The sequence below is a fragment of the Capricornis sumatraensis genome, chromosome 8 (genome assembly GCF_032405125.1).
Source record: "Capricornis sumatraensis isolate serow.1 chromosome 8, serow.2, whole genome shotgun sequence".
Lineage (NCBI taxonomy): Eukaryota > Metazoa > Chordata > Mammalia > Artiodactyla > Bovidae > Capricornis > Capricornis sumatraensis.
This window is the reverse complement of record NC_091076.1, coordinates 107,368,436-107,380,897: the sequence shown is the minus strand read 5'-3', so window position 1 is coordinate 107,380,897 and position 12,462 is coordinate 107,368,436. Positions and strand designations below refer to the sequence as shown.

The following is a 12,462-nucleotide window of genomic DNA, read 5'->3' as shown; positions in this document are numbered from 1 at the left end:
TCGGTGGCATTTGTGCAAAACAGCCCAAGGACCTGAGCCTTGAGCACCCCAGCAGGTGGCATACGGCCAGGTTGCTGTGCGGGCCGGTGGTGGCCAGGTGTCTGCAGGAAACGGCTCCCCGGAGGGCCCACATCTTTGGCTCCCTTGTGTCTTGAGCACTCAGAATCATGCCTGGCACACCTGTTGGTGATCAATAACTATTTGCTGATGGATAAACACTGTCTGCAGACGGGAACAGGTGCGGGAATGAATTACAGCCACTACTTTCTATCTCTTCTTCTCAATTCCATGCCCGCTTTTTGCAGCTGAAGTAGAATCGCTTTACGCCGTTGTTAGTTTATGGTGTCCAGCCATGCGGATCAGCTACATGTGAATGTATATCCCCTCCCTCTTGGAGCTCCCTGCCACCGACCCCTTCCCAACCCTCGAGGTCATCATAGACCACGGGGTCCCTGCCCCTTCTGGCTTCATCACAGGCACCAGGCTGGACTTCAGCCTCAGTTAAGTCAGGTCCAAGCCCACACGTCACATAGCTGGCTGTCGCTGGAGGAAAGTCACACTTTCAGTTCACGGGCACGGCCTCGAGTGGCCGGTCACCGTGCTACACCGGTCTGGTCCACCCACTGCAATATCCCACCTCGCGGCTCCACGCATCTCCTCCCCATCCCTGCTCCTAGCTGCGGGCCCTTCACGGAGCACCAGAAGCCATCACGGGATACTCCAGACGCTCGCTTCGCCACCTGGGCCACCTCCCACCCTGTGTCCCCACCTTCTGCCTCCCTCCTGCGGCTAGGGCCGAACTGCCGGCTCCCTACTGAGGTGACCCCACCTTCCTGCACTAAATCCAAGCCCCGTCACCTCTTCCAGGTCGTCACCCACCAGAGCTTCCTCTCGTCCCCAAGTCACGAAATTCTTCCTCTTTCCAGAACTGTTTCTATCAGCACACACGAGCTATTTCTCCCATCTTAAGACCGCCTCCGTTGACTGTCTTTTTCCAGCCTCTACTCTATTTCGTCACTTTTCTCTAAAGCAAAGCTCCTCAAAAGGGATGTCAGTACTGGCTACCTCTCCTCATTCTCTCTCGAACCCACTCCAAGCAGGCATCGCCTGCCCTGAACTCTTATCAGAGTCACCCGTGAACTTGGCCTGTTTAATGTAATCATTCAGGGCTCTGGAAAAACCTGTAAAGGACCAGGTAAGAAATATTTTAGGCTTTGCAGGCCACACGGTCTCTGTTGCACTTATTCAACTCTGCCTTGTGACTTGAAAGGAGCCAAAGGTGATCTGTAAACTAATGGGTGTGGCTGTGTGCCAATAAAACTTTATTTATAAAAACAAGTTGGGGGCCGGATTAGGCCCATGGGCTGTGGTCTGCCCATCCCTGAATCACTGCCTCCTAGGTCTCTTCTTGCTTGCGCTCTCGGGGATGGCACATCTGCTTCCTCTCTCCTTCTGAAAGCACAGTCTTCATGTGGGTTTTGAGAATTTGATCATTTGTTTTGGTCCTGGGGCTCAGTTTTCAGACGTCTGGTGTTTTCTATCTAACCATGTCTAATCTCCAGGCTTTTGGTACCATCTGTGCGCTGAAGGCGTTCACCATTCACATCTCCAGCCTGGAACTTCTCCCTTGGACTCTGCACCTGTGTGTCCAGCTCCCTTCAGCGTTTTCCCATGGATATCCAACAAACATCTGGAACTTCTTCCTCTGGCCCCTCCCCCCACCGTCACTGCCTCCTTTTTCCCTGCTCTGTAGCTGGAAGCTCCATTATCCAACTGCTCGGAAATCCTCGTCGCTTCTCCTCCTCTCACGCTCCACGTTCAGCTCATCAGCAAAGTCTGTTGGCTCTATCCTTCGTGGGGAAGCAAGAGCAAGCGCTTCTCACAGCGACTGCCTGGTCTAAACCCCCATCACCTGAGGCTGCCGCCCCCTCTTCATGGTTTTGCAGTTGCCCCGATGCAGACTCCCCTCAACGCAGCAGCCAGCACAAGCTTTAAAACCCAAGTCACCCAGGGCCGTCTTCTGTCCCCAAACCCCCCATGGCTGTCATCTCATTCAGCCAAAGCTCAGAGGGCTCCGGGTGATGCACTCCGTCATGCTGGGTCTCTCTGCTGGGCTTTGTATGCGCCTAGCCCCCACTGACCCCAGGGCCTTCGCTCGTCAGTCCCCTTGTTCAGAATACTCTTCTCTCAGATCCATGCGATTCACACCCGGTTCACCTTCATCTTTGCTCATGTGGCAGCTTCCCATTAAGGCTTCTCCCGAAGACCCTGGGACTTTAAAAGTCCCAAACATGCCCCTTAACCTGCTTCACTTACCACCAGCTGGAGCCACTCTTTGCTTTGTGCGTCACTAGCCTTCCTCCCCTACAGTTTAAGCTCACGCTGTCTCTGATTTAATCTCAGTATTGGGAACACAGCTGGGCACAAAATAACTACTCAATAAACACGTGTTCCTGAAAAGGCCGGCTGTACCGACCTGCCTGCCCCCACACACATCACAGCTCACCCTGGCGTGACCACTGGCTGGTGGTGTTAACACCTGGTTGATGTTAAGGTCGACGAGCATGGATGTTAACGCAGGTCTTGTTGCTGTTTAGTCACTCAGTTGTGTCTGACTCTTTCTGATCCCATAGACTGCAGCCTACCAGGTTCCTCTGTCCATGGGATTCTCCAGGCACGAGTACTGGAGTGGGTTGCCACTTCCTTCTTCAGGGGATCTTCCCAATGCAGGAATCAAACCCATGTCTCTTGCACTGGCGGGCGGCTTCTTTACCACCAGGGAAGCCCAGTGCAGGTCTAGGAGGCGGCAATGCTCTTCCCCTCATCAGCGTCCATGCTTGGTTGTGATGTTCCCAAGCGTGTGGGCCTCTGTGGCGTGATGCTTGATGCCTGGGCACCCACACATTTCTGGGGACCGTGCATTAATTGGAGGCGTTCCCATCTCCCCAGCCTGGTGTCTGCCAAGCTACATCAGGCCCCGTCAGGCTCCTTTGTCGTCCCTGGGGAGGCATATGCTAGGGGTGCAATATTTAGTTCTCCCAGCTGGTGCTGCTCAGGAGCACCATCCATCTTCAGAGCCTCCTTGGCGAGACGTCTCTCCTTCTCGCTCCCGCCTTCTTCACCCCATACAGAGCCAGACTCCTATATGTGGAGTCTCCACAAGCCGTGTGACCCAGCAAGGCCCCCGCCTGTGCGACCAGGGCTGAACCAGGAAGCTCCTGGTGGCTCCCACCCTTGCCACCTTGCCACTATGCTGGACTGCCCTCTGGAACAACAAACCACCGCCAAGAATCAGAGCAGTGCCGGACGCTGGCGTGGGAGCCAGGCTTCAGACACGGCCACAGGCTGAGTGTCCAGCCAAGCAGCACATCCTTATTGTCATTACTGCTGCCACCTCCTCCAGAGGCTGGTGGTTCAGACAGTAAAAAATCTGCCTGCCATGAGGGAGACCTGGGCTGGAGAATCCCTGGAGGAGGGCATGGCACCTCACTCCAGTGTTCGTGCCTGGAGAATCCACATGGACAGAGGAGCCTGGCGGGCTACAGTCCACGGGGTCACAAAGAGTCGGACACGACTGAGCAGCTAAGAACATCCCAGTGGCTATGTGCCCAGCGCTTCCTCCCCACCCCCTACACGGCGAGGGCCAGCAGACCTGGAGTTTGATGCTCTGCTGCCAGCTTTTTTGGTGACCTCATTGAGCCACTAACTTGGGACTCAGTTTCCTCATCTGTGCAATGGGTACAATCATTATACTCTACCAGTTTTAGCAGGCTTTCAGGCATCTTAAGTGAAAACTGAAATGTTAGTTGCTTAGTCATGTCCAACTCTTTGTGACCGCTGCCAGGGTCCTCTGTCCATGGGATTCTCCAGGCACGAATACTGGAGTGGGTTGCCATTTCCTTCTCCAGGGGATCTTCCCAACTCAGCGATCGAACCTGGGTCTCCTGCCTTGCAGGCGGATTCTTTACCATCTGAGTGACCAGGGAAGTTCTAAAGGGCTTAGCAAATACTGGAGATGAATAGAATCCTGTCACAACCTGTCATAACACATGTCATTGTTTAAAATCTAGAAATAACTTTAAACAGAGATTTCTAAGACCTTGTCGGTGGTTCTTTACTAACTGGCTGTTCAATTAGCATCCATACTGTAACTAGAGTTGGCCAAATAACCACTTCAAGGGGTCTCACGTTGGCTTCCGGGAGCTGGTGGGCTGGGCGGGGGTTGTAGATGCTGCGGGGATGGTACAAGCTGGGGTGCGGCCCGAGTTTCTAGCATCTGAGTGCCACCTGCCCCAGGGACACTGGGAGGATGGGTAGCGTTTTGCTCCAGCTGTGTGTATTTCAGTGGGTTGGATGCAAACAGCCAAGAGAGTGAGTGTAGACCTGGGACCTCTGCCCCTCACCACACCTGGGTCCCTCCCAAGCCCCGCCAGGCCCTGTGTCCCCGGGACCCCCTTCCCTGCCCGAGCACCCCTACCTTGTAGCCCTGGATGTCCCCGTTCTGACTCTCCAGCGGAGGCGGCTCCCACGTCACGTCCAGCTGTGTGGCCGTGGGGCCATGGACGGCCACGTTGCGGGGCGCTGCCGTGGGCACTGCGGGGTGAGAGGGGTCCTGAGTGTGCAGGGCCCCCCCCCAGGGAGGAGGCGCTGGGCTGGGCTGGGCCCCGAGATCCCAGAACCCCTCCTGCTGGGCTTCTTAGGGTGGAGCAGGGCCGGGGTGGGAGGGGGCTGGAAGCGCAGCTGTGCTCACCTGCCTCCCCGACAAAGACCTCGTGCGGGGGGCTGGAGGGCCCCTCGCCCACGGCGTTGTACACGCTCATGCGGATCTCATAGCGCCGGTGCTTGTTCAGGTCTGGGGGCGACAGTCGGGGAGGGGCGAGACACAGAGCTCACGTCACAGAGGGCGGAGGCTGCGATGACGCTCCTCTGCAAGCCTGGACCCTGGAGTGCAGGCCCAGGAAAGGACAGGGAACAGCTAGGGGGCGGCCGGCCCGCGGTGGCGGACGCCTTGGCTCATCCCTGGGACCCCGCACAGGATGCGACCATCCCAGACACTTTTAGGACCAAACGGGACACTACAAACATTCACACTGGGACAACAGGTGCGAATCCAAAGTGTCCTGGACACGCCGGGTCACAGGCCACTTCTTCCCTGTCCTGGGCACCCTGATCACAGGGGTGCCAGGTTCCCAGCACCTCCCCATCCCCCCGCCCTCCCTTTCCCCGGGCTAGTCTCCCTAAACCAAGTCTCAACATGGGGGCAGGGCTCAGCCTTAGAGAGAGGGGCTTACTGGATGTGAATTCGGTGCTAAGAAGCCCTCTGTTCCTGCTCACTTCTGGGTGTTTGGGGGAGACACTTAGAAGCTGGGAGAGAGGGCAGTTGCAGGAATATGGGCCTGACACCTGGGGCGGTCACTGTGCCTGCTGGGGGGGCTCCTCTTTGCTCCCCCCGACCCAGGTGGGCGTTCTAACCACCCTGACAGCCCCAGGCCTGAGCCCACAAGGAAGGAAGAAGATGAATAACTCAGTCTAACGTGGACCCCTAACGGGAGGCCCCCTGGCTCAAGGCTCTGGGTCTTGGGGAGAACCAAGCACCCTCTGGGATATTATGAAAACAGTGAGGGCAGGGGGCCAGGGCACTGGCCAGGGACATGTCCTGGTCCCTGGTGGAAGAAGGGGCTCTGCTCACTTCAGGGTGGAACTCGGTGGACAAGACAGCTGAGCTGACAAGTGCCTCTGATGGACGAGACGGGCGGCAGCAGCGTGACCCCCCACCCATCCAACCAGCGGGACCACCAGGTCCTGCCGCGGACCCCGTCACCATCCCCGGCTCCCCAGAGTATAAGGCCAAAGCCATTTTCCTTTCTCTTCTGTCCTGATGGATGAGGGCTGGGGCAGACCCTCCCGGGAGACCCCCCTGCTTTTCTGTGCATTTCAGGAAAGTCGAGTGTGTGCAGGAAGCCGCCTTTCCTCAAGCAGCCTGAGGTGGGCGTAGCCCTGGGCTGCAGGCCGGCGTCCTCAGAGGCCCCGCTCCCCTCCCCGTGGGAGGCCTGGCCCGTCGGGGAGCTGCTGTGCAGGGGGACTTACTGTCCAGCTCGTACTGCGTGAGGCTGGGCCGGCTCAGGTTCCGCGTGGAGTAGAAAGCTATGGGGTGGGGTCAGCGGGGTGGTCGGGGCGGGGGGTGGGGTGCGGAGGGGGCCGGAGGGAGACAGCAGACAGAGGAGGTTAGTACACACACCCACTGCGCCACAGAGACCCTGATGAGGAGGCGGGATGGGAAGATACATGCAGAGGGAAGGGCCTTCCAGATTCCTGAGTTAGGGGCTGGGGCAGGAGCAGGGCAGGGCGGGGGCAGACAGCTCCCAGGATGACGCTGCCTCACCCTGGCGTGCGCCCGCCGGAGGTCACAGGGCACCAGGAGTCCCTGGGAGCCCAGTACCCCCAGATGGAGACGGTTCTGAGGGACCCTCTGGGCCCTTGTCTAAAGGCTGAGTTCCTGCCGTGATGGAGCGGTGTCGTTAATTTCCTCATATGAACCAGAAGCCATTTTACTACTAGGAAATATGACTGTATTATACACAGGCCTATAAAATCACAACCACCAGCACATGTCTGCCAAAAGATTTAAAAAAAAAAAAAAAAAAGAATGCAAGCTGTTGGATCAGCTACTTCTGAGTTTTTTTCTATTAATTTTCCTTGGCTCCGCGTTCAATCATCTTGTCTGCTAATACCCTCTGGAAGACAAGGAGCAGAGGGTTTAAGAGAAGGATGGAAGGAAGCGTCAAGACGGATCAAGAGGATCTTAAGCTGCTCCTCCGCTCCCACCCGTCTCTGATCTGGTCCCACCGCCCATCCGGGGACTGATTCCTGTGACCCCTGCCCATTCCCAGCATGAATCCGTGGGGGGTGGACCACAGCACGCCATCTCCCAGACTGGCTCGACTCAGTCCCAAGCCTGTTGCCTCAGGTCCACCCTCCCACTCTCCCCTACGTCTCCTATTCGCCTCTACTTGGGCCCCCTGCCCCATCACCAGCCGTCATCTTCAAGTCCCTGAAGTAACTGTCCTAACTGAAAGCACGGCGCATCCTTCCTTAGCTTGAATGACTCTCTGGGGTTTCTACTTGGCTTCTTGCGTCTTCCTTCCAGTTGCAGAGGCAGGCTGGGCTCCGAGGACCCCAGGGCAGAACAGTAACCTCCCAGAGGAACCAGAAGGGGCCAGACTGCTGCCCTTGGGTCGCGACCAGGCTTGGCTTTGAGTCCTTCCCACCTCAGGCCCTTTGCACATGCCAGGACCCCCCCACCCCCACTTCTTTAAGACCTGGAATCATCCATCAGGGCCATCACCACTGGCATCCCCTGGGACGTCTTTTCTGACGCCGGCTTTAGGCTCCCCTGGAATATGCCCTTCACAGCAGTCAGGCCAGAGGTCTTAGATGCCCCTACCAGGGCTTTCTTCTCCAACACCTGGCTCCTCCTCCAGCCCGCCAGCTCTGAGAGCGCAGGGACCCTGTCTGTCTTGCTCCCTGGTATCCCCCAGTGTCCGGGGGCATGTGAAGTGCTAAGGAAACACGCACTTGGTGACTGAACGGGACGGGCTGAGAGGCACACACCGGGGAGGGCGGCAGGGTTCCAGGGTAACCAGGTTCCGGGAAGCTGGGGGGTTCAGGCTCCGCCCACCCCAACTCCCTCCGCTGTCACTCACAGGTGAGCTCCGCCCACTTGGCCCCTGGGTTGTTGATGCCGCGCAGCGTGAAGCCCCTCAGTCCGTCGTAGAGCAGCTCTCGGTAGCGGATCCGGAAGCCCAGGAGGATTCCGTTGATCTTGTCCTCCGACGGCGGCTGCAGGGCAGGGGGTAGGATGATGGAGCCGGCTGGGGTGGACCGCGGCGGCAAGTCCCCTTCCACTGGCCCCTCCTTCCCTCCCTCCCTCCCCACACCGCCTCCCGCAGGCCTAGAGCAGGGGCTGTGTCTGGACCAGGAAGTGGCACTGAGCAGCTTTAATTTCCGAGCATTTCCGGCGAGGTTATTCCACCCCTGTAGCATTCTCTGTGAGGCAGGGCATGGCAGGGATCACCACGCCATTCCCACCGCACAGAGCAGAAAAACGAGGCTCAGAGATGGAAAGGAACCTGCCCAAGGTCACACAGCATCGTGGGGGCCCTGAGCACGACTCTGGATGCAGGGCGAGTCTTAAAGTGTCATTACTTGCCTAGAAACTTCCTCACATGGTCACCCACCCTGGCCAAGATCTCTTGGAGTTTCCCAAGAGTCAGGGAACTAGGTAGAGGCCCCGCCCTGCTGTTCAGCGAGACCCAGGGCGAGCGTGTCTCCCTGAGCTGCGCCTCTGTGTCTTTATCGTTTTCTCCTTTGCTTTCTGCTCCCGTCCTCAGATGAGCTGGAGAACAGGCTTCTGGAGAAGGTGGAAACTACCTTTTATGACACCTCTTCTAAAAAACCTGCTGCAACAGTTCAGCCTTTTATGAGCTCCTTAATTGCGTCCCTGGCTGCATCTGGCACCTCCCTGCTGCTCACTCCATCAGGACGGCCCCGCCCTGCTCCAGCCTCCACTGGCTCCTGGTTGCTCCAGGTCATTTTCTCTTTGGGGAGCGTCCTCCTCAGGGGGGGCCTGGGGATGGGGGAGGGTTGGGGAGGGTCCCTCCTGTTTCCTCCTCAAAGGCTTCCCCTTCAGGGGATCTGCAGGTGGGCAAAGGTTGGCACCTGCCCCTCTAATCCTGAGAAAAGGAGTCACTAGTTCCTGGTTTTGGGGCCCCTGGGGGTGACCTGCTGAGCCCCATGGCTGGACTTCAGGGGGTTGGGGAGGGTCGTGAAGGTACCCAGGGGCAGCCGGCTCTCTGAGAGGTGTCCTGGGTCTTCCTCCGGCCATGTGAGAGGCAGTGCCCACATGAACAGTGGCTGGGGGTGGGCAGGGATGGAAGGGGGATTCTTTGTACCTGGACAGTGGGTTCCTGCTCACAGGTCAGAGCCCGGCCCGGGCACAGGTGAGGCACACACACCTGTGTCTGGTCTCTGTTGGGAACCCCTTCACTCAGAGCAGGGCTGGGTTCACGGAGACCCTGGATGCCCCACGCCTGTCTCTGTCTGAGGGTTCTGCTGACCTCAGGGCACCTAGGGCCAGCCAGCAGCTGTGTGACCTGGGACTTTCTCATCCCCTCCCCGAGTCTGGGTCCTCATTCACACAAGGGTATGTGGCGGGATCTGATTACGGGGAGAGGAGTGAAGGGTGTGTCCGTATACATGTGAGCGTGCGTGTCTATGCACGTGGGCATCGTGTTCCAGTCCTGCCGGGGCTGGTGAATTGCTGGTCCGAGCACAGACTGTGACCGAGTCTGCGTGGGACACGGGCCCCTCCCCGCCTGCCGGGCGTACCTGCCATCGGATCAGCACCGAGGTGGTGGTGTGGGGTGTCACCGACACGATGGTGGGCGCTTCGTCGGGGGCTGTGGGGAGAGGTGGGCAGCTGAGCTCTGGGGCCCCTGGGAGGCCATGGGAACCAGGTTCCACTGACGCTGGTCCTGCTTCAGGCACAGTCCCCACCCCCACCGCCCGCCCCAACTCCTGCGCAAGAATAGCCAATGTGGATGGGGAGAGGGGCCGGGACCCTGACCCCAGCGCAGACCCGAGGGCCTGGAGCCTCCCCTCTCTGCCCCCCACGGGCCTCCCCACGCTGACGCGGCTTTCTGGGGTTGGCCGTGAGCTCGGAGATGTGAGGACGCCAGGCTGGCTGAGGGTGCTGAGCCCTGGAGAAGGTCCCTCGGACCCAAACCTCCTTGGGAGTCTGCCCAGGGAGCCAGAGCAAGGATCCAGCAGGCCTAGGGTCCCTCCATCTTTGGAGGCCCCCTCGCCACAAAGAGAATGCCCAGCACCCACCAACTGCCCAGGGGACCGAGAGAGAGACCCAAGCAGAGGGCGCTGACCGGCTTGCAGGGTGGTCAGGGGCTCTGACTCCTCGCTGAACTCGCTGTCTCCAATGTCATTGGTTGCCTTCACGCGGAACTTGTAGGATGTGAAGGGCTTGAGCCTGTAGAGGAGTCGGAATAAATGAATGGGGGAGGTGTCCCTCTAGGTCCCCCCAGGGCAGCCCCGGAGGGTGAGGGTCCATTACACAGACAGGAACATGGAGGCTCAGAAGGACGGTCTGCTATGAAGGCAACAACCTGGGGCGTAGGCCAGGCCCTGGGGCCCCTAGACCGGGCCAGCTCGGGGTGTGGCCTCACCCTTGGTCCCAGCTAGACGCCAGAGGTCCCCAAGTGGAAACGTCCACATATTTCCTACTTCGGAGGGGCCTGCAGGCGGAGTAACCCCACTGGGAGCTGACCCTGCCCCCAAGAACTGCCAGGCCGCTCTTGCACTTAGTAAATTCAGGAGGGGCTGAGGGTCTCAAGAGCTAACCAGCACTTCATCTCCATGAGGCTCATTTCCTCTCCAGGCAAACGGCTTCCTTTTTGATTTACTGGGGGTGCAGTGGGGGTGGGGAGAAGAGTATTGCTCAAAACTCTCGGTCACGTCAACTGGAATATTAAAAATACATCCCAGTAGGAATTAAATTGAAGGCAGGATTTCAGAGCGGAGCTCCACTCCCCTATTAAAGATGGAGAAGGAGATGCCGGCTGGCTGGCGGGATCCAGCTAATGAAGAGTGGCCAGCCTCTCTCGAAGGGGGGGCTTCTAGACTCCAGAAATAGATAATTAAGAGGCAGCCCTAACAAGGCTCCAGGGAGGGTGGGGAGGGAGGTTCGGACACAGCTGGAGGGGATGTGTGTGGATGGGGAGGGGTCTGGGGGATGGGGGCTATGGAAGCCATGTGGGGCTGGGCTCCGGGCCCCCAGGAGTCCCTCCGAGGGTGGTGCGGCCCCGGCTGGGCGGGGCAGGGTGGAGAGGCTGGCGGCCAGACCGCGGGGCCTCACCGGTCCACGAGGAAGGTGGAGGCGTTGTGGCTCACGGAGGCTGAGTGCAGCGCCCACCGGCCGCTGGGCAGCTCGCGAGTCTGGACGGTGTAGTAGCGCACGGGGGACAGCCCGTCGCTGCCCGGCTCCCAGGACAGCAACACGCTGCGTGCCTTCACGTCCTCCTGCTGTACCACCGGCTTGCTGGGGGGCTGCGGGCGGTCTGGGGGGTGCACACGCGGGCAGGGGGGTAAGAGATGCATGTTCTCGCCCACCTCCCCAGCCCACTTCCACGCATAGCAGACCCGACAGTCAGCACTGGGGCTCCTGGTCAGCGGTGGTCCCCGGACTAGGAGAGGCCTGGGTGTCTGGGGATTCACCCCACTCGCCCCCCAGGGCTGACAGTGATAGGTGTGGACATCGGCTCCTTCGACCCGTTTCTGCACGGGGCTGTGATGGGACCTAGGCTGGCCCTGATGGAGTGGGGCTGAGTCCACGTTCCCTCCACGGGACTTGGCATGTCTGCCCCCTGTGCATGGTCCCCTCTCGTGTCCCCACGCCCTGTGGCGGGGGTTTTCTGCACTTTGGCTTTGGGTGAATGGGTCTCTATTGACGGGGCCCGTCCCACACGCCGTGGGCTGTGTGCCCACACCCACTAGATGCCAGGACGCCTTCCTCTCCAGGTGTGACAACCCAAAGGCCTCCAGACTTTGCCCAGTGGCCCCCGGGGGGGCCAAGTCACCCTGGTTGAGAACCACTGTCCTGGGTTTTTTTTCTGGGAACACTGTCCGATAAGTCAGGTTCACAGGGGTCTGGGGATCAGGCCTGCTGCTGGGGAACCTGATCCGGGGTGGGAAGCCGAGTCAAGGCTGCAGGGCGAAGGCAGCCGGGGCTCCGGGCTGCGGCCCTGTTTTGTACCCAACTGGACCCCTCTGTCGAGGGGGCAGGGAGTGAGGAGGGAAGTTGGCCTCACCAACCCGCCCTGTGGAAAACCAGTACCGGCTCAGAGCAGGGTCCTCGGAAGGGGACCGCCCCGCCCAGCTCCGGAAGTCTACTGGAGCCCGTGCTGGCCTTGGGGACAGAGAGGGGAGCCCATTCTTCATTCGGGACCAGGACAAGAGACTCACAGCTTGTCACTGGCCCACCCCTGGTGGGGCACCAGGAAAGGGGGTGAGTGCCTGACCCCTCCCCAGCCCCAGGGGATGGTTACCTCTCTTCTCGGTGGTCACCACCAAGGCCTCGGCAGCCTCTCCCCACCCCTTGCGGGTCTGGGCCGTGATGCGGAACAGGTAGACAGACTCCGGCTTGAGGCCGGTGGCCGTGAACTGGCGGGCGCTGGGCGCGAGCACCTCCACAGCGGCGGCGTTGGCCGAAGTGGCATTGAGCCGGTGGGTGATCTGGTATGCTGCGGGGCGGGAAGGGGGCTTGTGGCGCTGGGAGGCAGGGCAGGCTGCCCCCAGGGCCCCAAACCCGAGGCTGCCGCGGCATCTGCCCTTGAGCCACTCTGGGTCGCTCTTACATCCTCAGCTGCCCCCTGGGGAGTGTGACTCTGGGGGCCT

General features: G+C 59.6%; 1 protein-coding gene across 1 annotated transcript in view; it reads right to left on the bottom strand.

Moving 5' to 3' along the window:
- Window positions 1–12,462, bottom strand: part of SDK2 (sidekick cell adhesion molecule 2) — a 161,183-nt gene that overhangs the window by 28,438 nt on the left and 120,283 nt on the right. Inside the window, exons 32-39 of the mRNA XM_068977528.1 lie at window positions 12,114–12,308; window positions 10,925–11,126; window positions 9,936–10,039; window positions 9,388–9,458; window positions 7,704–7,839; window positions 6,088–6,144; window positions 4,751–4,852; window positions 4,478–4,593 (exon numbers count right to left, since the gene is read on the bottom strand). Of these exons, the coding sequence (XP_068833629.1) occupies window positions 4,478–4,593; window positions 4,751–4,852; window positions 6,088–6,144; window positions 7,704–7,839; window positions 9,388–9,458; window positions 9,936–10,039; window positions 10,925–11,126; window positions 12,114–12,308 (983 nt within the window). The remainder of the gene's footprint in view (window positions 1–4,477; window positions 4,594–4,750; window positions 4,853–6,087; window positions 6,145–7,703; window positions 7,840–9,387; window positions 9,459–9,935; window positions 10,040–10,924; window positions 11,127–12,113; window positions 12,309–12,462) is intronic.